The sequence below is a fragment of the Pelophylax lessonae genome, assembly GCF_965119305.1.
Source record: "Pelophylax lessonae genome assembly, chromosome: 4".
NCBI lineage: Eukaryota > Metazoa > Chordata > Amphibia > Anura > Ranidae > Pelophylax > Pelophylax lessonae.
In genome coordinates, this window is record NC_138771.1 from 261,131,825 (window position 1) to 261,155,131 (window position 23,307).

Here is a 23,307-nt window from a genome sequence, read left to right on the forward strand (position 1 = left end):
TTTCTATACATGGTTTGTTTCCAATTAGAGTATTATCCATTTAAGGGATTACTATGTTAACAACAGTACATTTATGATTTGGACTGGATGATAAAATATGGGTAATATTTCTGACCATTTGACACTACTATATGATAGAATATAATGTACTTCTCAGTAGGAGGTTGTCATAACATCATAGTTCCAAAACACCTTTTGTATATGATGGGGCAGAGATATCAATTTATGATTTTCTGAAATTCATTTTGAGATTTGCAGTTCTCATCAATCTAAGTGACAATGTTTATGTGACTCCGTGTAGATTTCAACAACTTTATCCCCCTGTTTGTGTTTAGGTAAATAAATGACAGATTCTCGTCTTTGTCCAGACAGTTTTGTTTGTCTTCTCAGGGTGGAAACAATAGTTTACTTGCATTGTGTATGGTTGAACACAGGTGTTATCCTGAAATTGAGTTTCGCCCATTGTGTGAGTCATGGCCTGAACATAAAGTTTTACGACCTCTCTGGTTTTTCGTGTTTCAAGACCAGGGGAAGGATGTCTTATGTAAACCTTTTCCCCCAAAGGCCGATCCACCTGTGATAAGCGATTTATTTATCTGTCTTTCTGAGTATTGTATTTAAAAGTTTGTCAAACACATTTTCCTTTTGGGGCAGATGACACAGCTTCTCATCTCAAAGTTCAGGCAAACAAAACCATGTCAAACAATGGACGCAATGTGTGTTTCAAACTGAAAGAGTTTTGACTCAATATGTAGCAAGGTCAATGGAGGCCTCAAAGTTCACAATTCTTGACCTGTAATAATAAAAATGTATTTCTATTTCGCACTGAAAGTTTAACAGGGTGGACACTGAATTTTCAGAAATCGGCACTGACTCCGTCCACCAAGCTGAACTCAGCATCGACCCGGGTGTTTCTTCCTTTAGACAAAACTTTTGAAACTACAGGATGTGGTTCGGCTCCTGTTGTCCAATTGTCGGTCGTCGCTCAGGACTTGCATGCAAATGCTGGGTCTGATGGTTTCCACCTTTTTTGAGGCTGTTAGGTTTGCTCAGTTACATACAAGACCTCTGCAAAGGGAGATTCTAACCAAATGAAACAAGGATCTGTCTTTTGACAATTTGATCCTGTTGAGTCAGGGTTCTAGGGAGTCTCTGCTATAGTGGCTCTGCTCCCCCAGCACTTGGTCTGGGAAAATCCTTCTTCCCCGGTATTGGACTGTAATCCCCACCGATGCCAGTCTGTCCGGATGGGAAGGTGTCTTGGGAGTGTACTCGGCCTTAGGTGTGTGGACTCGAGAGGAGTCCAGGCTGCCGATCAACATCCTGGGAATTCGGGCGATCAGACTTTGTCTCAATGTACAGACCATCTGCAGGGATGCCCTGTGAGGATACAATCAGACAATGCTATGGCTGTGGCATATGTCAATCATCAAGAGGGCACAAGGAGTGCCCTGGCGGCCCGAAAAGTGGCTGGTATCTTGAGGTGGGCAGAACTATGTCCCGGCTCTCTGCTGTGCACATTCCGGGGGTAGAGAATTGGCAAGTGGACTATCTCAGTCAGCAGATGTTGGATCCGGGAGAATGGTCTCTTCACCCAGAGGGGTTTCATAAACTGTGCCTTTGGCGGGGGATCCCCGGTGTGGACCTACTGGCTTCCCAACAGGAAGGTGCAGAGGTTAATGTTGAGGTCTCGGGATCCTCTGGTCGACGCCACAGAAGCCCTGGCTGCCTCGTGGGGGTCAGTATCGTCCTGATTTAAGCCTTTCCTCCAATACAACTTCTGCTGAGACTGCTACGCAGAGTCGCGGTAGCAGGGATTCCAGTCGTTCTGGTGGCACCAGACTGGCCTCGCCGATCTTGGTACGCAGGCCTAGTAAGGCTGGTAGCAGACGTCCCTTGGAAACTTCCTCTAAGGGAAGATCTTCTGTCTCAAGGACCAATCTTCCATCCTGCTTTACAGTCGCTGGTTTTACCAGCCTGGCTGACAGAGGGTTGTCTGAGTCAGTGATTCCCTCTGCTGTTAAAAGCTAGGAAATCTACTTCAAGGAAGGTTTATCATCGAGTTTGGAAGGCAGGCATTGCTTGGTGTGAGTCTCGGGGGGGGGGGGGGGGGGGGTTCTTCCTTTTCTGTGTCTCACCTGTTGGGAGTTTCTACAACTAGGTGTAGATCAACGTTTGGCTCTGGGCACCATAAAGGGCCAGATTTTCTGTGTTGGCCATATTTTTTCCAAAAGCTGTTGGCGGCGAAGTCGTTGGTTCACAATTTTTTGCAGGGAGTTCACCATCTGGCTCCTCCGGTGGGATCTCAATCACTTTCTGTGCTTCAAAAGCCTCCTCTTGAAAATATTCGGACTTCCTCCGATAATTCTGTTGCGGAAGGTGGCCTTCTTAGTCGCTATTCCGCACGTAGGGTGTCGGAGTTGGCTGCGTTGTCCTGTTGTTCGCCTTACCTAGTGATTCATAGGGACTAATTGGCGTTTCTTCCTAAAGTTGTCTCGGGATTTAATGTGAGCGAAGATATTGTGCTACCTTCATGTCCTAAGCTGAAACATCCTAAGGAAATTTTGCTTTATTCTTTGGATGTGGTCGGGCGATTCGGGTGTACCTGGTGGTGACTGAACCGTTTTGGAAATCTGATTCTTTTTGTTCTTATGGATGTAAGGGGTAGGCCTTATCTGCTGCGTACATTTTCAGGTGGATCAGGCAGACGGTGGTGCAGGCCGACTCCATTAAGGGTCAGGTTCCTCCTTTCCCTGTTAAACGCATTCTACGAGGGTGCTTAGTGCATCCTGGGCCTTCCGTCATCGTGCGTCAGTGGTTCAGGTGTGCAAGGCGGCTACGTGGTCTTCTGTACCCACATTCACAATTTTGTAAAGTGGATTTACTTGCATCTTCGGATGCGGCGTTCGGCTGCAAAGTTTTGCAGGCTACGGTTGCAGAGGCTTCCACTTCTTGAGGGTGTAATTTTTTTCCTGGTGGTAAGCTCCAGTTTCCGGTTGGGCTCCTGTTTTTTACCTAGTTGGATATGTTTAGCTTTGTTGGGAATTCTCTGTATTGCTGTTTTTCCCACCCCCCTCAAGTTGATACTGCTTTGGGACATCCAAATGGTCTTAAGACATGGAGCTGTGTCCGTCAGTGAACGAAGGAACTGGATTTTTGTCTTTCCGTAAAATCCTTTTCTCTGAGATTCATTGACACACAGCACCTGCCCCTATGATGGGTTGAGTTATGTGTTCTTCTGGCACTGCTTGGTACAAACTGAAGTCCTATAACAGGAAGTGATGGTATACCCTCTGAGATTGCCTCTGGGGCGTAACCAAAAAGGTTTCCGCCTAAGGTTGCACACCATAGTAAAAGCCAGGAAATTAATCTGAAGCATATTTGTTCCTGTGTAAAACCTATTCTCTGGGTCAATTTTTGTTTGGTAAAGATATACTTCAAGGAAGCAATGTAATGTGCTCACCTAATAGCAGGCACAGTAAGCACATATCTTCCCAATGCTTTTCCAGAGGTCATAGAAATTTCTGAATACGTTTTTAACTCCCTGAGAGTCTAAACCAGGCGTGCTCGTCCTGTGGCCCTACAGCTATTGCAAAACAAAGTCCTAAGACTCATTGTAAGTCTGACAATTACAAGCGTTACTCCCAAAGGCAGATGTATGATGGGACTTGTAGTTCCACAACAGCTGGAGGGCTACAGGTTGAACACCTATGGTCTAAACCTATACAGAGCAATATACATGTGCACATCCTCCACCTTCACATGAAGGTTCTCATGTATCTAGCATAGTTTGTCAGGCAAGGTTGCGTTCTGTTTCACCACACCCAGAAGTATGCAGTATAACTAATAAAGGCAACTTGCAAGGAAAACGGCAGACGTTTTTAAAATCTGCCCAGCATTAAAATAATTTAACCTATAGGTTTATAAATGGCTTGAAACTAGATCAAAGAAACCAATGTGTGCATTGCTAGAGTACTGTGTTCTTTCTGATTCTGTTTGTTTTGTTCTTTTTTTAACAGAGCTTGATGAAATTGATCAGGCAGTTACCCCTGAAAACATTACGGATGACAAAAATGAGGTATGTCTTTATTTCTGGAATAAATATTGAACATAATCACTTGTAACCTAGCATAAAAATATTACTATTTTACTAATTTTACCTTATCCAAATAAGTCATTACAAAGTAAAGAACTGAACTACAATGTTTTTAACCACTTGCCGACTGCGCACAGTATATTTACTGCGGCAGTCAGCCCCGGCCAGGCAGAGTGACGTAGATCTACGTCGCTAGCCTGTGACCGGCTTGTGAGCCAATAGCGGGCGAGCGCGCGCCCGCCCCGTTCACTGAGGAGTCCGCGCGTGTGACCGGCGGACCCGATGTCCGCCGGTCACACTACGATCGTCGGTAGAGAGGGATAAAGTCAGGCGGCTTATGTAAACAAGCCGCCTGTCATTCTCCCCTGTGTAAAAATGGAGATCAGACGGTTCTACTTCGTAGAACCGTTGATCTCTGTTTTTACAATAGTACACATGTCCCATCACAGTTAGAAACACGCCCCTAGGACACACTTAACCCCTCCCTCTCCAATACAGTTAACCCCTTCACTGCCAGTGTCATTTTTACAGTAACAGTGCATATGTATAGCACTGATTACTGTAGTAATGTCACTGGTAACCCCTAAAGTGTCAATGTCAGTCAAGGGTCCGATCTGTCCGCCGCAATGTCGCAGTCCCACAAAAAAAATCGCAGATCGCCGCCATTACTCGTTAAAAATAAAGAACACCAAAAATGACAAAAATCTTTCCCTTTGTTAGTAAACGCGATAACTTCTGCGCAAACCAATCAAAATACGCTTTTTGCTTTTTTTTTTTTTTTTTAACCAAACATATGTAGCATAAAACAAATTGGCCGAAAAATGTTAAAAAATTTTGATTTTTACATTTTTTTTTTTTTTTTTTTTGGGGAATTTCATATAAAAAAAAAAAAGTGAAAAATATTGTTATTTTTGCAAAATTTACGCTCTTTTTTTTGTTTATAGCGCATGATCAAAAAATCGCACAGGTGATCAAATACCACCAAAAGAAAGAAATTTGTTTAGGTACAGCATCGCACGACCGCGCAATTGTCCGTTAAAGTCACGCAGTAAAAAATCGCAAAAAACCCCCTGGTCAGGAAGGGGGTAAAATCTTCTGGGGCTTAAGTGGTTAACTGTGCTTCTTTTTGAACCAAAATTCATCTTAAGTTGAGTTCTAGAAGCTTCAGTTGGTTGACATATATAAACACATTCTACATAGTTTAAGTTCCTCTTTTATGTTCCCTGATAATTTTTCCCAGTGCCAGAATGTAAAAAAACAGGCCTACTAGTCAAGCACTTTTCTCAAGCTTTGAATCGGATGCACGGGAAATCTGCATGCGAGAATGAGAAGTGCGTCTCCGAAATGTCTTATGCCAAGATGATATAGTCTGACTACCTGGAGAATGGTGGTGATTTGATAGCTTTGGAGACTGCAGAAAATCTTTCAGGAATACAAACCTGTTCCATAAAATATATCTAAAGGCAAAACTTGTCTTTACAATTGGCTAGAGTAGGGTACAGTTAAAACAGCTGTCTTATTAGGAAGATTTCTCTTCAATCTCTGCCCTGTAGATTTACCGGAAAGTGAGGGAATATCTTTCCAATATGAGGGATAGTCCCCTCTTCCCACAGATCAGTTGTCCTATGGCAGATTTCCCTCTCTATTTTTTTTATTTACCCTCTGTTTCGTTCCTGGTGACATTGTTATAACAGTTAGGGATTGTTCACACTATGTTGGGTAATTTGCATTTTTTTTCTGTACAGCCAGTCACCCAAAGGACACATAGAATAAATTTGTTTCCTATGTGCCCAGTTCAGACCACTATTGTGGTATGACATAAAGTGCAGTGTGGAAAAATGCTGACTGCAAGATATGAACGAAGTGCGTAGCAATGAAACGCACAGCACACTGCCACCTCTGTTGTAGGGCAAAACTGACAGCAACAAACACTATAAAAACAGAGCGTATATTGTGCCCTAAGGAGAGTGAATCACCCTAACTTGGATACAGACCCCAATGAAAACACAGTATATGTGAGCCTCCCCTCTTTTGTGCTGTAAAGATGGAGAGAAGGATACTGCTATGGTCAGCCTCATTCCTGGCTGCAGAAACATTCAGCACTGAATGTGGAAAGTACATGTACCACCTATCACATGACCCTTTTTTCTAGTTTTGCACTGCAATTGTGACAGGTTCCCAGTGCACTCACTTGCAGCTTTATATGTACCCCAAGAAGATTATTTTATTACACACTACACACACACTACACACACACTATGCATTGTTCTATTGACTAGCGTCCAAACTTTCACCACAATAGCTTTGCTCAAAGTTCTCCCCATTTGTATGCATTATATTCTCTGGCAGCTACTCCATGGTACATACTGAATCTTCTGAATGCACCTCTTTTCACCCTTCTTTCTCTGTACAGTAACGCTAACTCCTCTGCATTTTGTGCTATCTGATAAGGTTAAGGCTTTTTTTTTTTTTTAAATCTAGTGTGTGTGTGTGTATATTTAGTAAGGGTTTTGGTAACTATCTTTGTTTTTTTTATCCTATAAAATAGATAAAAATATTAGTAGGATCTAACAAAGATTGGTTATTTTCCAGAAACCTGTCAGAGAGGAAGAGGAATTATCAGAGCTTCATTTGCGTCTTCTGGCTTTACAGTCTGCAAGTAAAAAATGGCACCAAAAAGAACAATTGGTAATGAAAGAGGGCAAGGAAAAGTTATCAAAGGGCAAGATCGAGCCTCAGAAAGATAAGGGCCAGACAGAACCCCAAAAAGAGAAGGTCAAGACAGAGCCCCAGAAAGAAAAGGCCAAAGCGGAGACCCAGACTGAGAAGGGGAGCTCAAATTCCATTACATCACGTAAAGTCAACAGTGCTGCTTATGCAGGTAATTAACAGTCTGGACTTCTGTCAGGCTTTAGGCCCATAGTATACACGGCAGTAAATAGTTTATGCAGCTGCACACTGAATAGTTTGTTCTTTCATAGCGAAACAGGCGCTCAGAAGACAACAAACAAAAGCATGGAAAAAGTTGCAACAACAGAAAGCTGAAGAAAAGCGCAGAGAGGAAGAGGAGAGAAAAAAACAGGATGAAGAAGAAAAAAGAAAACGAGAAGAAGAAATAAGAAAGATTCGAGACCTTTCCAACCAGGAGGAACAGTATAACCGGTTCATGAAGCTTGTAGGAGACAAGACTAAACGGAGCAAGGTGTGTTTTGTGTAGGGGAATATAATCCATACCACTGGTTAGGCTTTGTATATCAAATGGTGTTGGGACCAAGGGATTACCTTATTCTTGTGTGTTTAATATGGAAAAATAATTTATCCTAATCGTACACTACAGGGCACAGGATAAGTAGTCATAGACCATGGGTTTTTTGCTGTTGCCTTCAGGTGATTGGAGACTGCAAAAGCTTTGCTTTGCACCCTCCTATAACCCCACACAGTCTTTATATTTTTCTTTACTACTTCAGCTGACAATCAAGATCTAACTGCTTACGGCCTCTGGGCTCACCAGCAGTTTCTGGATCAATTGCCCTCTTGGCATCTTGGCAACTGGATCCCACAACAGGGCAGGTCTGTAATGTTTGCTTGGAGGCACTGGATCCTGTGTTCAGCACTCACCTTGGTACGTAATGCAACAAGTGTAGTTAACAGCAAGGTGCTTGGTTCCAGGGAATTTCTTTTGGCACCTAGACCTTAAACACATGCTCGGTGTATACCCACCGTCATAGATAAAGGTGGGTCTCTTTTGGGAACTTGCAGTGTGGGTAAGGTTAGACAGGATTTCCTTTTTAATTTTGACTTTCTCTGGTTTATGTGTGGGGTGTTATTTCACTTAGTCGGGTTATCCCCCCTCTGCAAATATTTCTATGTTGGCAATAGTTAACATTTACTTTATTTTGAACTTGGTGGGTTTTATCACACACAACAATGTAGTTGCAAACACCTTTTGGCTGATGCACTTCACACACCATTTCCACTGACAACACACGTAGCCCATCCTCTTCCTTGCTACATGCTTCTGAGAAAAAAGATGGGATATTGGTAATCGCCTGATTTGTAGCAGCTCCTATCTCCCATCCATTTCATGCATCCCCCAACAGGGGGTCCCCTACTCAACCAATGGAAAAGACGAGGTACAGAGGGACAAAAGAAAAAAGCACTCAAGCCATAGATGGCCTCAAGAAGGAACCAGCAAAAGTCGATGGCTGTTCCGATCAACCATAATAACGTCCCTCGTTCTCGCACCCCCTCTTCAGACATGCATCCAAAGTCCTGTCTTACTAAGGCAGATTTTACTGTAGTGATGATTTTTTTTTTTTCTTTGGAAAACCCTACCCTTCTGGAGCCTTCATTCTCCAAGACCGAAAAGTGCCTTTCTGTCTGTCTCTACCATTTAAATCTGATCATGAATACGACACTGATCCTCTAACCTCTTTGAAGAAGAGAGTAAGGTGGATGCAGAAGAGGAGGCTTTAAAATCTTATTAAAGGCAGCCTTGCTCTTGCTTGTCCTGCTTGCAGCCAGCCATTAAGTTTGTCAATTTGTCAGACTGTAGCGAACGTGACTGGTCAAATAAACCGAGAACACAATCCTGTGTTTGAGGACCCTGATCTGTCATAACCCCTCCCCATTAGGTAAATCCTCAGTTTCTTTGCTATTTTCTTACTGTGCACTGTCAGCATGGAAGTATAGCTAGATTCTCAGTAGTTAAATCTGGTATTGGGAGGCTGGCTTTTTCCGGATCCATTACCTATGGTTTTTCGATTGGGAGTGGGATTTTTGGGCAAAAGGGGATAATCTTATGTTTTTAAATGAAACAATTTATTTTGAAATATGTTTTTGAAACAATACACATATGTATGTGTGCAGGGCTAGAGGCCCTTTGGTGTGAAGAGGTGATTAAAGGTTAGAATATTGTGACATGGTGACTTTGGGAATATTTTTTCTCTGTGTTCCGTGCTTGAACACAAGTCTTTGGATGGAACAGAGAAAACATCCGTAATTTCCAACGCGTTTCGGTTTAGGTGCCTTTATCAAGGATATCACCATATCTGGAATGATTACAGAAATGAATACACCTACTCAGCCAAGGGAAAAAAAAAAACATTGGGGTGGTGTTTACAAGGATACACTTGCATAGTATTTTTGCCTTATCCGTGTATGTAGACCTTTTCCTCTGGTCCTAGCTTAACAAGATCTAAGGGGGCTGCTTCTAGGAGTAATATATTTATAAATTAGTATGTGGTCCAAGAGCTAATATTTGCTCTTTGATTTTTAATTATTTTACTCACTGAAAGTACCGCAGAGTATTAACAGCCTTGCTGGAGGATTCCTGCAGCTTGCTATGCTCTGATCAAAAAATTGTGTTTGAACATCTGTCATATATACCAGAAATATTGACCATTTAAGCAGAGTGAAAGAAGTGTTTTCTTAATTAGTTTTCATTAAGATTATTTCAAATGGTAACAAACAGGGAAAGGAAATCATAATAACAGAGGAAAGCAAACTCCTAAAACATTGATATTATGGCTAGAAGCACATAGGTGCAGTTATGTAATCTAACTTCATGACCATGTAGATAAGCCTTTACAGCATTAAGCAATCCAAATATACGAATAGCATTAATACTTATAAGATGGGGTCGCTGATGGCCATTCTCTAATAGGGCCACCCCCAACCCCCCTGAACACCCCAAATGGGTACACACTGTGTCCAGTTGGGGGGGAGGGGGTATACCCTCCGACAGCTAAACATCCGCGGACCACCATATATTAGACTGCCATGTACATAGTTCTACAAGGTGTTATTTGTGACACTAACAGAGAATACATGAAAGGTAAAGTAAAGGGAATACTCTTTGGTAAAGGGAATACTCTTTGGTAGTCAATCAAAGCAGGCTAATTGAGCTTGAGACCAGGAGCGGCATTAGGATGCTTTAACCAGTGAATCCATCGATTGCTAAAGGTAGGCGTTCTATGATCTTTAACAGCTAGTAACTTCTCAAAATGACATTGTGTGTTTACCCGTGAAGTAAGTTCCTGAATTTTTGGTGATTTCCAATGGTGAGTGATGGTCAATCTAGCAGCAAACAATATGTGGAGTATTCTAGTCTGGTACTTGGAGGGATCAGATCTATTCCCAAGTTCAGAAGTGCCAAAGCTGGCCAGATGGAGAAGGTTGTGCCCAGAAATACTCCAAGCAAAACCTCCACTTCCTTCCAAAAGGGTTAAACAAAGGTGCAATCCCAAAGGATATGATAGTGTTCCTACCTTATTGCACCGTCTCCAACACAACACACTGGAGGAGGGATAGATTTTAGATAGCCTATGATGCGCAAGTACCATCCATGGTATATTTTCAGAAATTATTCCCAATGATCAATACATTTAGACAGTTTATAGTTGACTGTGATGGCCTTATGCCATTGTGAATCTGTAAAGGTTAATTGGAATTCAGATTCCCATTTAGTCCTACTTGGACCCAATGAAGGTGCTTGGGTATTCATATAAAAGTTTTTAAAAAAGATATGCCCCGTGTGCCAGATATAGCATGGCCCCTAAGGAAGTCCCATGCCGTAGCAGGGATGGATAACTGGAAGGCGAGTTTGTTAGTTTTGTGAAAATGGTGAATTTGTATGGTTTTAAAGCATCCCTCATGACCCAAGCGGTTTTTGACCCCTAACAAGGGTCCACCCTTTCTGGTGAGTGGGGTTCCTGAAGGGGTTTAAGTAACTTGCCACTAGTGATCATCTTAAAAGCACACCTGCACTGAAGCACCTTTATTGTATCTTGCATTTTTTGGTGATACATTGCACCTTTTGTGCACATGAAATTTAAACTTTTCTATTTTTATGGACTTTACCATTAGTTTGTTTGGACACTTTATTTATATTGTTACACCTTGTACTTTATGCACTGGATATTTGCACTTATCTTTATGAGTTTTATTATATGTTTGGTTATTTGAGACACCTATTTTGCAAGCGCTGTGTTGTCCTGTTTTACTAATATTCCTAAAGTCACCATGTCACAATTGTCACAATATTCTTGTACAAAAGTTTTTATTTTAAGAAAAGGCATAAACATACATCATAACAAGGTATATGTGTACAATATGAGAAAGAAATGGAATGCAGGAAACAGGTAGCAGCAAAATGATAATCATAGGGCGTCAGCAAAACTTAAAACATCGCGGACCAAATAAAGTTTCTTAGCAAGAAAAAATTCTTAGACGGACCAAAAGCCCCCCTTGTGGCTTATAGTGCAATAAAAACAACAGAAGAAGTTCTAGAACGTTCCAATGAGCAAACAGAGGCAGGGCCTGAAAGTACCAAGCCAGAGGAGACAGCAACACTAAAAGACAAAAGAGAAAGCGGGGAAAGAAGGGGTGAGAAAAGACTAGGAAGGAAATGACAATAGAAGAAGACTAAAGGGAGGATGGGGAAAAGGAAGGAAGAACGGGTCCTGTGGGGCAAGCGTCCAGGGGGCATTTAAAGGGAAAGAAGAGTAGTCTGAAATCTGGAAGGGGCAACGTTCGAGATCCAGGGGTCCCACACCTTAAGAAATTTAGCATGAGAATCAGAGACTATGGCAGTCAATTTTTCATTAATTAGAATATCATTCATACGATTTTTGACCGCCTCAAAACTAAGCAACGGGGTCTTCCAGGATTGGGCAATTGTCAATTTCGTAGCTGTAAACAAATGCTGAGCCAACTGACGTTGTGTACAGGTTAAGTCAGGTATAGGTTTACACAGGAGTGCCTCATACGGGTCTCTCTTCAGGGTGACCTGAAAAATATTACGGAGCAAGGCATAGATCCTGATCCATAGTCTACTCACCTTGGGACATGTCCACCAAATATGTGCCATGGTCCCCTCCTGAGTGCATCCATGAAAACACAAGGGAGAATACGCAGGTATAAATTTAGCCAGTCTAGCCGGGGTATAATACCATCTGTAAAATACCTTTTTATAAGCATTTTCCAGAGTCAAGACATTTCGTGAACATTAAGGCTTCATGTACACGGGACGTTAGAAAAAACGTGCTGCAAAGCTAGTTCTGATGCCTGGGAAAAGCAGCTGTTAAACGTGCTTTCAGTAGCTTTTTCCATTTGCGTTATTGCACGTTTGGCCACGTTGCTTCGGGTCTGGTATGGAATTTGAGGGTAGCCCCACGCCGAAAAAACTGTGTGGGGTCCCCCCCCAAGATCCATACCAGACCCTTATCCGAGCATGCAGCCCGGTAGGGCAGGAAGGGGGAAGGGACGATCGAGCGCCCCCCCCCCCCCTGGACCATACCAGGCCACATGCCCTCAACATGGGGGGGTGTTGGTGCTTTGGGGCAGGGGGAGCTCTGAACCCCCCACCCCAAAGCACCTTGCCCCCATGTTGATGAGGACAAGGGCCTCATCCCCACAACCCTGGCCAGTGGTTGTGGGGGTCTGTGGGCAGGGGGCTCATCGGAATCTGGAAGCCCCCTTTAACAAGGGGGCCCCCCAGATCCCGGACCTCCTCCCTATGTGAATGGGTATGGGGTACACTGTACCCCTACCCATTCACCCCATAAAAGGCAGTGTATGGAAATAACGACAGGAGACGTTTTGGAAAGTTTATTAAAAATCTTCATCTGTTCTTCTCTGCTCTGGTCTTCTCCCTCTCCTGGTCTTCTGCTCCTTTTGCGGTCCGCTTTTTTGCCCTCGGCTCTTCTCTTCTTCTTCCTCCGGTCCTCCTCCGATGTCTCCGGTGATTATGCCGGTCTCTGCAGCTTGTTATATAGCCATTGTGGGCGTGGCCCGGATGACGTCATCGGGAGGCCCCACCCCCTCATGTCGCAGATGATGTCATCCGCGGCATGAGGGGACGGGGCCTCCCGATGTCATCGGGGCCACGCCCACAATGGCTATATAACAAGCTGCAAAGACCGGCATAATCACCGGAGACATCGTCGGAGGAGGACCGGAGGAAGAAGAGAAGAGCCAAGGGCAAAAAAGCGGACCGCAAAAGGAGCAGAAGACCAGGAGAGGGAGAAGACCAGAGCAGAGAAGAACAGATGAAGATTTTTAATAAACTTTCCAAAATGTCTCCTGTCATTTCCATACACTGCCTTTTATGGGGTGAATGGGTAGGGGTACAGTGTACCCCATACCCATTCACATAGGGAGGAGGTCCGGGATCTGGGGGGCCCCCTTGTTAAAGGGGGCTTCCAGATTCCGATGAGCCCCCTGCCCACAGACCCCCACAACCACCGGCCAGGGTTGTGGGGATGAGGCCCTTGTCCTCATCAACATGGGGGCAAGGTGCTTTGGGGTGGGGGTGCAGAGCTCCAAGCACCAACACCCCCCCCATGTTGAGGGCATGTGGCCTGGTATGGTCCGGGGGGGGGGGGGGCGCTCGATCGTCCCCTCCCCCTTCCTGCCCTACCGGGCTGCATGCTCAGATAAGGGTCTGGTATGGATTTTGGGGGGGACCCCACGCCGTTTTTTTCACATTTTTTGGCGTGGAGTTACCCCTCAAGATTCTCACAGCGCAAGTCGGATCATCTTGATCCGACTTGCGGTGCGACTTCCATTCAAATCAATAGGCTCCCATAGGGAACCATTGATTTTGAATGGAGGCAGAAAAAACGTATAACGTGGCTGAACGTATGTTCATCAGGTTCGGTCAAGTTTTGGTCAAGTTTGGCCGGGTTTCTGCGTTTGAAACACCGGGAAACACACGTTCGAATGCAAATAATTGCGTTCCAAAAAACGTCCCTGAACTCAACTGCCTGCAAATGACTGTAAATGATCCTGTGTACATGGACAGATAAGATAAAATGTAGATGGGTTCAGGGGCTTCTGAAAAAAAAGCCCAACTGCTCCTAAATGATGAGGGGAGAAGCGCCACTGGAGTACTGTATAAAAGGGTTTAATAAGTTGAGAACAAGCAGGGTAAGGAAAACTCACATCTGGGGTTGAATAAAGCAAACACTGTGTTGCCCTCCGTGGGATGGTCAGGTGGCTGGTCGCCTTCTCTGTGCCCTGGTAGCGTCCGATCGTCCGGGAGGGGTCCGAGGTTGAGCTCAGGCGGCTTCCGAGTCGGGACAGCTGGGGAGATGCAGAGAGCTTGTGGCGGCGGCGGCCGGCAGCGTCTGACGTCACGGGCAGTCCTGGTTTAGTGGGCGTATCCGGTACTCACAACATGTTTCGGAGTCTGCGCTGGATGCCGTGGTGGAGCATGCGCACTCCTTTGTCAAGTGTCCGGATATGGGGTAACAGGAGGAGTATATGTAAGAAGCAGAGGGGGCGTGGATCACAATAAAAGCGGCAATGGTTACAAACATTCTTAAGGCGGCAATGCTCTTGGTGAACGACAAGGGGGAATAAATTACAGGGATAAAATGTCCAGGAGTAAAAAAGTCCATGTTAAACATTGAGGAGATCAAAAGAAATGTAAAAAGACCATCTTTTAGCGACACTAGTGGAATGGTCTGCAGCATATGGGGCAGGAATAAATAGTTAAAGGATAATTTACCTGTTTAACAGTTTTATAAAAACATTCTAATGAAGCACTTGGGTGAGTGTTTTAAATTAGTGCGGTATAAAGCGACAATATGCGGCATATGTAAATTAGTATGGTCATATGCCGATCATAGGAGGTGAAGAATATAGAGTCTAATATTTGAAGGGTCTAATATTTGAAGTTGATAGCGGCTGGGGGGTACTGGTGGCTAGAGTGGAGGGTGTACCGGTGGGTCAGTAACGGTATGGGTAGTGACAGTACTGTTTGGAGGCAGTTGAGGGGAGGGGGAGAGGGGGGGGGGGGGAGAAAAGGACGAAGAAGGGGGGGGGGAAGGGAAGGAGGGGGGGGGGAATAAAAAGGGGGGGATAGGGAGGGGGGGGGGCGTGGGAGTGTATACTTACAGGTGACGTTCTTGATGGGCAAAATTATTTAAGATATAGGTGACCTGAAATAAGGACAACAAGAGGTTAAAAAGGTCTTCAAGAACTGCTCCTAAATGGCCATTTACAACGTCCCGTGTACATGGAGCCTTAGAGAGAGCCGCCGTCATGTGCTGCTAGTCTTCCTTTTCCAATCTACCCCCCAATTCCAGTTCCCAGTTAGAATGATAGACCGTGAAAGGGGGTGTATCGCAAGCAATGATAGAGGCATATAGGAGAGAATATGAGTCCTGGTGAGTGGGGTCGAGCCCTACAGAGGCTTTCAAATGGCGTGAGTGTATAGGGTAAAGGTTTATGTTTAATGAGTTGCTGAAGGAAATTATGGAGTTGCATATATCGATAATGTTCCCGCAAGGGTATATCATGTGAGGAGCGGAGGGCCCCAAAAGGAAGTATCCTTGTAGGGGTAAATAACGAGTGGACATCCGCAAAGCCATGGTCCGTCCACCACGAAAACAGATGTGGATTATCAAGGCCAGGTGGAAACATAGGGCAAGGAAAGAGTCGCAATAGAGGTAGATGGGGGGGGGGGGGGGGGGGAAATCAAATTGGCCGAATACTTAACGGAGTCCCAGAGGCGAAGAGAGTGAAGGAGGCAAGGGCGCAGGTCCGGCAGACGAAATTTAGGAGGGAGCCAGGGGATGGAAGAGAGGGGGACCGGGTAGGCATCCAGCAGATCAATTGTGGCCCATAATGGCATTTGGAACGTGTCGTGTAGATGAGAGAGAGGGGCTATGGATGCCGCAGTATAGTATGCCCATAAATTCGGGACCGAAAACCCTCCCAGAGATCCTACGAGCATACAGGACACGTTTATTGACACCAAAGGGCCTCTAGCCCTGCACACATACATATATGTGTATTGTTTCAAAAACGTATTTCAAAATACATTTTCTCTTACGTCCTCCGACAGTCGCCGCCTCTTCATATTCGTCACAATGGGGTTATGACCTTTGCTCCGTAGGAGTAGCTAGGCAACAGAATATGTCAATATTAAGGCTTTTAACATATCCCACCCCCAGGGGGTGGTCCCCTCAGTCAATACCCTCCTACTTCCTGTATCCATACCTCAGTTTCAATGTCTAGCTTGTCAGGAGTAGCTGGATGTCTCTATGCTGGGGCATTTTGTCTCAGCCTTTTCTCTTTTTTTGATTTTATTTGAGTTTTTTTCTCTCTCTTTACTTAGCTGTTACTTTTGTCAGCATTAGTTAGTTCTTCTGATGAAGAGGATCGTGCGGGCTGGGTCTCGGGCTGACCCCCCTGGTCGCAGGTTGTGGGTCAGTGGCTTCCCAGCTTGCCATCGAGCGTTCAGTCAGGTATTTTTCCTGGCACAATGAACGACCCATCCCTGTTCGCTGCAGAGATGCTATGGTAAGGTGGCTACCTCACTGGATGCCTTGCGGTATCGCTCCGCAATTCTCCTGCGTCCTGGCTGCGACTCTCCCTGTCCCATGTGCAGTGGCTTGATCGCTTGTGCGGGTTCCCCACGCCATTTAGGAGGTAAGTGTATCTGTGTGGGGACCTGTCTGTTTGGGGGGTGTCAGTCTGGGACTGTGTAACCCTGCCCCTGTTCACACTGTTGGACTCCCTATCTGTCTTAGCTGCACTCTGTGGAATGCAAGGAGGGGGGCTATACTGCACTGTCTGTGTCAGAATGTGTGCTGTCTTTTACTGTGTGACAGGCTGTGTGCTGCGGGGTATGATGTGGATCATGTTGTGCATACTTGCGGCGACCGCTGCTGCGGTCCGCCATTGTTTTTACTGTACTGCATGTGTACTGGTGTTTCACTATGGGCGGGAGCGGCGTTTTCGGCGCCAAGCGCCGCCATTTTGGAGGCGATCGCTCCAGCCTCATGCTGGCACTGCAGGCGGCCATTTTCTTGTAGCCCTCCATAGGCTTTAATAGAGCGCCCTGTATTGCATCACTTCCTCTTCTCCTGGGCGCACCGATCGAGGCGGCAGCAGCAGCAGCGGTGGTCTCTGCAGGTTTTATCCTCTCTGTCTTGAATCCTTGCCTGAGTTTGTGCTTTTCCCTGTGGGGGTCGGCTTGTGCTGGTGTGTGAGTGCGGTGGGCTGCGCTGACCGCGCTTTTAAAGGGGCAGTTACCCTTTATTCTCCTGCAAAAATTTTTGGGGGCATGGATTCTCAGGAAAGCAAATTTCCTCTCACTTTGGTGGGAGGCCAAGGGGCTGCTGCTTCCCCCTCAGGGGGTGATTTGGCTGCTGTTGTGGCTAACCTTGCTGCTCAGGTGCAAATGCTGGTGGCTGCTCAATCCACTAAACGGCCCAGAGTTTCAATTTCCTCTGATTCCGAGGGTGAGGGTGATGGGGCTGCTATGGCTGGGGTCTCCTTATCGGGGTCCCGTTCCTCCCTGGATCTTGTGGGATCAGAAGTGGAGGCTGAGGTGGAAGGGGTTGATAATTCTCCCCCTGGCTCATCTGAAGAGCTTGCACTCATGGATCAATTGGTTGCTTCTATCAAACAAACACTGCGTTTGCAGGATGAGCCATGTCCTCCTGCTGTTTTAGCCTCCTATGGGACGCAGCGGAAACGCAGATCTTCACAGGTTTTTCCTTGCACTGATGATTTTCAGCGCGCTGTTAGTGAACAGTGGCGCAATCTGCGGAAGCCTTTTGCTGTGCCAAGTAGGTTCAAGCTGCGTTATCCTTTCACGCCCGCTACTGATGAACGTTGGTGTGTGCCACCTCCGGTGGATCACGCGGTAGCGGTTTTGAATAAGTCCACTGCGATTCCTGCTGAGGATACGCCGGTGTTCCGGGATGCCAAGGACAGGAGGCTGGAGTCTCTTACCCGTCATACTCATTTGGTTACCGGTTCTATGCTCAAAGCTATTTTTGCTTCACTTATGGCAGCTCAGGCTGTCGCAAATTGGACGCAGGTGCTTAGGTGCGTCCTGGTGGCTGACTCTGCCCCTCCAGAGACATTGGCTATGGTGGATCAAATCCATCAGGGTGTCATGTATTTGTGTGATGCGGACTTGGATATAGTACCGTTGGCTGCACGTGTGCACAGTGTGGCGGTGTTGTCACGCCGCCTGATTTGGCTGAAGTGTTGGTCTGTGGACCAGTCTTCGCGCAAGACCTTGGCTAATCTACCCTATAACGGATCTCGCCTTTTTGGCGATTCCTTGGATACACTGATTAAAGGGATCACGGGTGGTAAGAGCACGCTCTTGCCCCAATTCCACAAGGCTAAGGCGGCTCCTGGTAAGAAGACCGCTTCTTTTCGGCCCTCTCAGGGTTCCTTTCGTGCCTTTCGGTCGCACTATAAGGGCAAGCCGTTCAAAGGCCTAGGCTCCCAGAAGAAGCCGTGGACAGGTAAGCAGAAGTCCGGCCAGTCCAGATCCGCTGCCCACAACAGTGCGGCCTGAAGGGGCGCCCTCACCCGGTTCTGGGGTGGGGGGGACGCTTGCTCCGTTTTCTTCAACCCTGGCTGGCCCGTGTTCGGGACAGGTGGGTTCAGGAAATCGTTCGATCTGGCTACAAGATCAAGTTTCTCTCTCGGCCGGAGAGCAGATTTTTTCCCTCAAATCTTCAACTGTCTCCGGAGCGTTTGCGGGATCTGCACCTGGCGGTGCGGGACCTGCGGGCTCAGGGAGTAGTGGTTCCGGTGCCTCATCGGGACGGATTTCGGGGGTTCTATTCCAATCTGTTCACCGTGCCCAGGAAGGAGGGCAAGGTGCGTCCGATTCTGGACTTGAAGGCTCTGAACCGCTTTGTGCGTGTTCGCAAGTTCCTCATGGAATCCCTGCGGTCGGTGGTGGCTGCCCTGGTTCCGGGGGAATTCATGGCCTCCATCGACTTGAAGGATGCGTATCTTCACATCCCCATTTTTGAGGGTCACCAGAGGTACCTTCGATTCGCCATTGCGGAGGATCATTACCAATTGGTGGCGCTGCCTTTTGGGCTCGCTTCGGCTCCACGGGTGTTCACCAAGGTGCTTGCACCGGTTCTGGCTTTGTTGAGAGCCCAGGGCATCTCTGTCCTGGGGTATCTGGACGACATTCTGGTTCGGTCGGCGACCAACCAGGGTCTGGTGTCAGACCTGTCCGTCACAATGCAGACTCTGCAGGAGTTTGGTTGGACGATAAACTTTCCAAAATCGACGCTGTGCCCGTCGGTTCGTCTTCCCTACCTGGGGATGATTCTGGACTCAGTCCAGGCGAAGGTCTTCCTGCCGGAAGACAAACTCTGGTCTCTTCAGGAGGAGGTCAGGGACGTTCCGTGCTCGTCCATCCGGACGTGCATGCGCTGTTTGGGATTGATGGTCTCAGCTTTCGAGGCGATTCCCTTCGCCCAGTTTCACACGCGGGGTCTCCAAGCGGAGATCCTGTCCAGGTGGGACGGGCGACCGCAATCTCTGAAACTCCAGATTTCATTGAGTCATCGCACCAGAAGGGATCTTCTGTGGTGGCTCCAGTCCCCGACGGTGTCGGGGGGCAAGTCTTTTCGTCCTCTCTCATGGACGGTGGTCACCACGGATGCCAGCCTGTCGGGCTGGGGTGGTGTTCTGGGCGTTCTGTCCGCCCAGGGAACTTGGTCGGTGGAGGAATCCTCTCTTCCGATCAACATTCTGGAACTACGAGCGATAAATCTCTGCCTTCGACGTTGGACGGACAGGCTGCAGGGCCGTCCGGTTCGGGTGCAGACGGACAATGCCACAGCGGTGGCCTACATCAACCACCAAGGGGGCACCAGGAGTGCTCGGGAGGTGGCCGACATTCTGTCTTGGGCCGAGACACACGTCCCGGCGATAACGGCAGTTCACATTCTGGGGGTGGAGAACTGGCAGGCGGATTATCTGAGTGCCCAGACCCTGGACCAGGGGGAATGGTCACTTCACCCGGATGTCTTCCAGATGTTGTGCGCGAAGTGGGGTCTTCCAGATGTGGACCTGTTCGCGTCTCGTCTGAACAACAAGGTGAAAAGGTTCGTGGCACGGACACTCGATCCTCGGGCAGACGCGTCAGACGCGTTGGTAGCTCCGTGGCATCAATACCGACTGCTGTACGCATTCCCACCGATTCAACTGCTGTCCAGGTTCCTTTGCAGGTTGAACTCGGAACCGCACACGGTGATTCTTGTGGCACCGGACTGGCCTTGCCGGTCCTGGTATGCAGACCTCGTGAATCTGGCGGTCGACGCCCCGTGGCGTCTACCTCTTCGAGAAGATCTCCTGTCTCAAGGACCGATATTCCATCCTGCTTTACAGTTGCTGGCTTTGACGGCCTGGCTGTTTGAAACCGAGGTCCTGAAGGATAGGGGTCTCTCCCCTGAGGTCATTCACACTTTGATCAACGCGAGGAAGTCTTCCTCGGGGAAGGTCTATTACCGTACTTGGAAGGCCTATTTTGCCTGGTGTGAGTCCAGGGGGCATTCCCCTCGCACGTACTCGGTGTCTAGGGTGTTGTCCTTCCTTCAAACGGGTGTTGACCAGCGTTTGGCGCTGGCTACGATCAAGGGTCAGGTGTCTGCGTTGGCCGTTCTTTTTCAACGTCCTGTGGCATCTAACTCCTTGGTTAGCACTTTTGTCCAAGGGGTGCGACATCTTGTCCCTCCTAGGAGGGAACCCCTGCCTCCTTGGGACTTGAATCTTGTTCTGTCCGTGTTACAACATGCTCCCTTTGAACAGATCAGAAAGATCTCGTTGTCCATGTTGTCCAAGAAGGTTGCCTTTTTGGTGGCGATCACTTCGGCTCGCCGGGTGTCGGAGCTGGCAGCTTTGTCCTGCAGGTCTCCGTATCTGGTCATTCACTTGGATAAGGTGGTCTTGCGACCTAACCCTCCTTTTCTTCCGAAGAGGATTTCGGATTTTCACCTCCAATGAGGATATTGTCCTACCTTCGCTCTGCGCGAAGCCCAAGCATCCGAAGGAGGTGGATTTGCACTCCCTGGATGTTGTTCGGGCGATCAGGGTTTACCTGAAATCGACTGAATCTTTTCGCAAGTCGGATTCCTTATTTGTCCTTCCAGAGGGTCCTCGGAAGGGCATGGCGGCGTTGGCTTCTACCATCGCCAAATGGATCAGACAGACCATTGAACAGGCATATGCTTTGAAGGGAAAAGTTCCTCCTATGCCTGTGAAGGCGCACTCTACCAGATCTCTGAGTACGTCTTGGGCCTGTCATCATCGGGCTTCTGTGGCCCAGGTGTGTAAGGCGGCGACTTGGTCGTCCGTTCACACCTTCACGAAGTTCTACAAGGTGGATGTTCAGGCATCGGCTGATGCTTCTTTTGGCCGCAAGGTTCTTAGTGCGGCAGTTCCTTAGGGTCCCTTGTTTTGGGCCCTTAGCTGTTTGGGATATGATTTTATCCCTAGGTTATTTGTTCTTCCTGGGTTGTTGCTCCTGTTGAGCACCATTTTTTTTTTTTTTTTTTTTTTATTATTCATGCTGCCCAGCTGGTTTCCTTCCCTTGGTAAGGTTCCTTTCTCTGATGTGGAGACGACGTTGCCTTAGGCGCAACTGCGTTTCCCACCCCTCATGTTTGCACTGCTTTGGGACGTCCCCATTGTGACGAATATGAAGAGGCGGCGACTGTCGGACGTAAGAGAAAACGGAATTTTTGTAAAATCTTACCTGTAAAATTCCTTTCTCTGAGTCCTCCGACAGTCGCCGCCCCCGCCCCTCTTTTGGGGTTTGGTTGTATACTCTACTGCTATTCCACTGAAACTGAGGTATGGATACAGGAAGTAGGAGGGTATTGACTGAGGGGACCACCCCCTGGGGGTGGGATATGTTAAAAGCCTTAATATTGACATATTCTGTTGCCTAGCTACTCCTACGGAGCAAAGGTCATAACCCCATTGTGACGAATATGAAGAGGCGGCGACTGTCGGAGGACTCAGAGAAAGGAATTTTACAGGTAAGATTTTACAAAAATTCCGTTTTTTTATTTAAAACGTAAGATTATCCCTAGTTTTTTGCCCAAAAATGCTGCTCTTCTTTGGTTTGAGGCACCAAAAAATTCCCAATCAGTTTATAAGGGATGTTGGCAAAACATATACAATTTGGGCCACTTGGAGAATACTTTCAACAGTTTTTAGAGGCATGGTACCCGGGCCCTGCACTGGAAAAGTAGGGACTGGCCCCTAACTATGCCCATCAGCACTAGACCCTGTGCAATCGTATTGGCCTATCAAGACCTTGATTCCTCAGCTCTGGAGTTGAGTCCTTAAAGGCCCATAGGTGCAGAGCCTACCATGATGGGTGAAGATAAACCTTCTCGGGGTCCTGCAGCATACTGGGGAGTGCCCTGGGCAAGATGGTGGGCCACAGGTGTAATAAACAGTTTTGTAGGGTCCAGGTAGTGTCCAAAGTGGTTGGAGGGCTTAATTGAAGCTGGTCCAAACGTGCGGAGGGGTGTACGTGGGACATGTCTGCCGGATAGGAGAGCAAGGTCCTGACTGCATAAGCCCCATGTGGGTGAAGGAAGTAAAACGAACGATAAAAATGCGTCTCTCATCCGAGACTAGCACAGCTGTGCTGTGGGAGCATGCTCTGGGGGGACCATAAGGTAGAGGTCTTGCCCAGGCCCCGAGCTTAGTGGGTTGAAAAGAGGTTTCAGACCCGAGGTTCCCGGGATGGTGGGGTGATTTCTTGGAGGATCTTTTCTGGGATACCAGTTGCCATTCATGATCCAGTTGGGCTGGCTGTGGGGCAGTTTTGGGTGGCGGAAGGGATTCGGGGATAATACCCCACTGGTACAGGAGCGATAGACCTTCCTCCATCATATTTATGCTGTGTGGCGTGCCATTATGAGTGACAATCAGAGTAGTAGGGTGCCTCCGTTTTTGAGGGAATATTGTGGTTGCGTAGAGCCTTAGTGTTAGTCGCCAGGTTTCTCCTTTGCTGTAGGGTGTGGCGGGAGAGGTCAGGTAGCAGTTGTAATGCCTTAAAGCATTGAGGGATATGCGTGGCTTACCGGAATGCTATCATAAGTCTCTTAGGTTTGAAAGAAGTGCATTCTTAGCAGTACATCTCTAGGGGCATCAGATGCAATGAATGCAGGTTTTGGCAGCCTGTGTATCCTGTCAATAGATCCAGGGGGGACAGGTCTTGTATGATGGAAGAGAACAATTCCTGTGCATATTGTGAGAGTTGAGATGGTGCAATATTTTCAGGAATTCCCCTAATTTTTATATGGTTTTCTACTCGTTTTGTCCTCCAAATCAGCTACCTTGTCCTTTTTAGCCAAGCAATTTCATCAGTATGCCTGGCCTGTGTGCTGGCTATGGTATTGACAGAGGAG

General features: G+C 47.1%; 1 protein-coding gene across 2 annotated transcripts in view; it reads left to right on the top strand.

Moving 5' to 3' along the window:
• The window catches only part of ZFC3H1 (zinc finger C3H1-type containing), a 198,484-nt gene that overhangs the window by 18,639 nt on the left and 156,538 nt on the right, over positions 1–23,307 (top strand). For both annotated transcript variants that reach the window (XM_082253106.1, XM_082253107.1), the window contains exons 3-5: positions 4,020–4,078; positions 6,689–6,977; positions 7,078–7,298. In XM_082253106.1, coding sequence (XP_082109232.1) covers positions 4,020–4,078; positions 6,689–6,977; positions 7,078–7,298 — 569 coding nt within the window. The remainder of the gene's footprint in view (positions 1–4,019; positions 4,079–6,688; positions 6,978–7,077; positions 7,299–23,307) is intronic.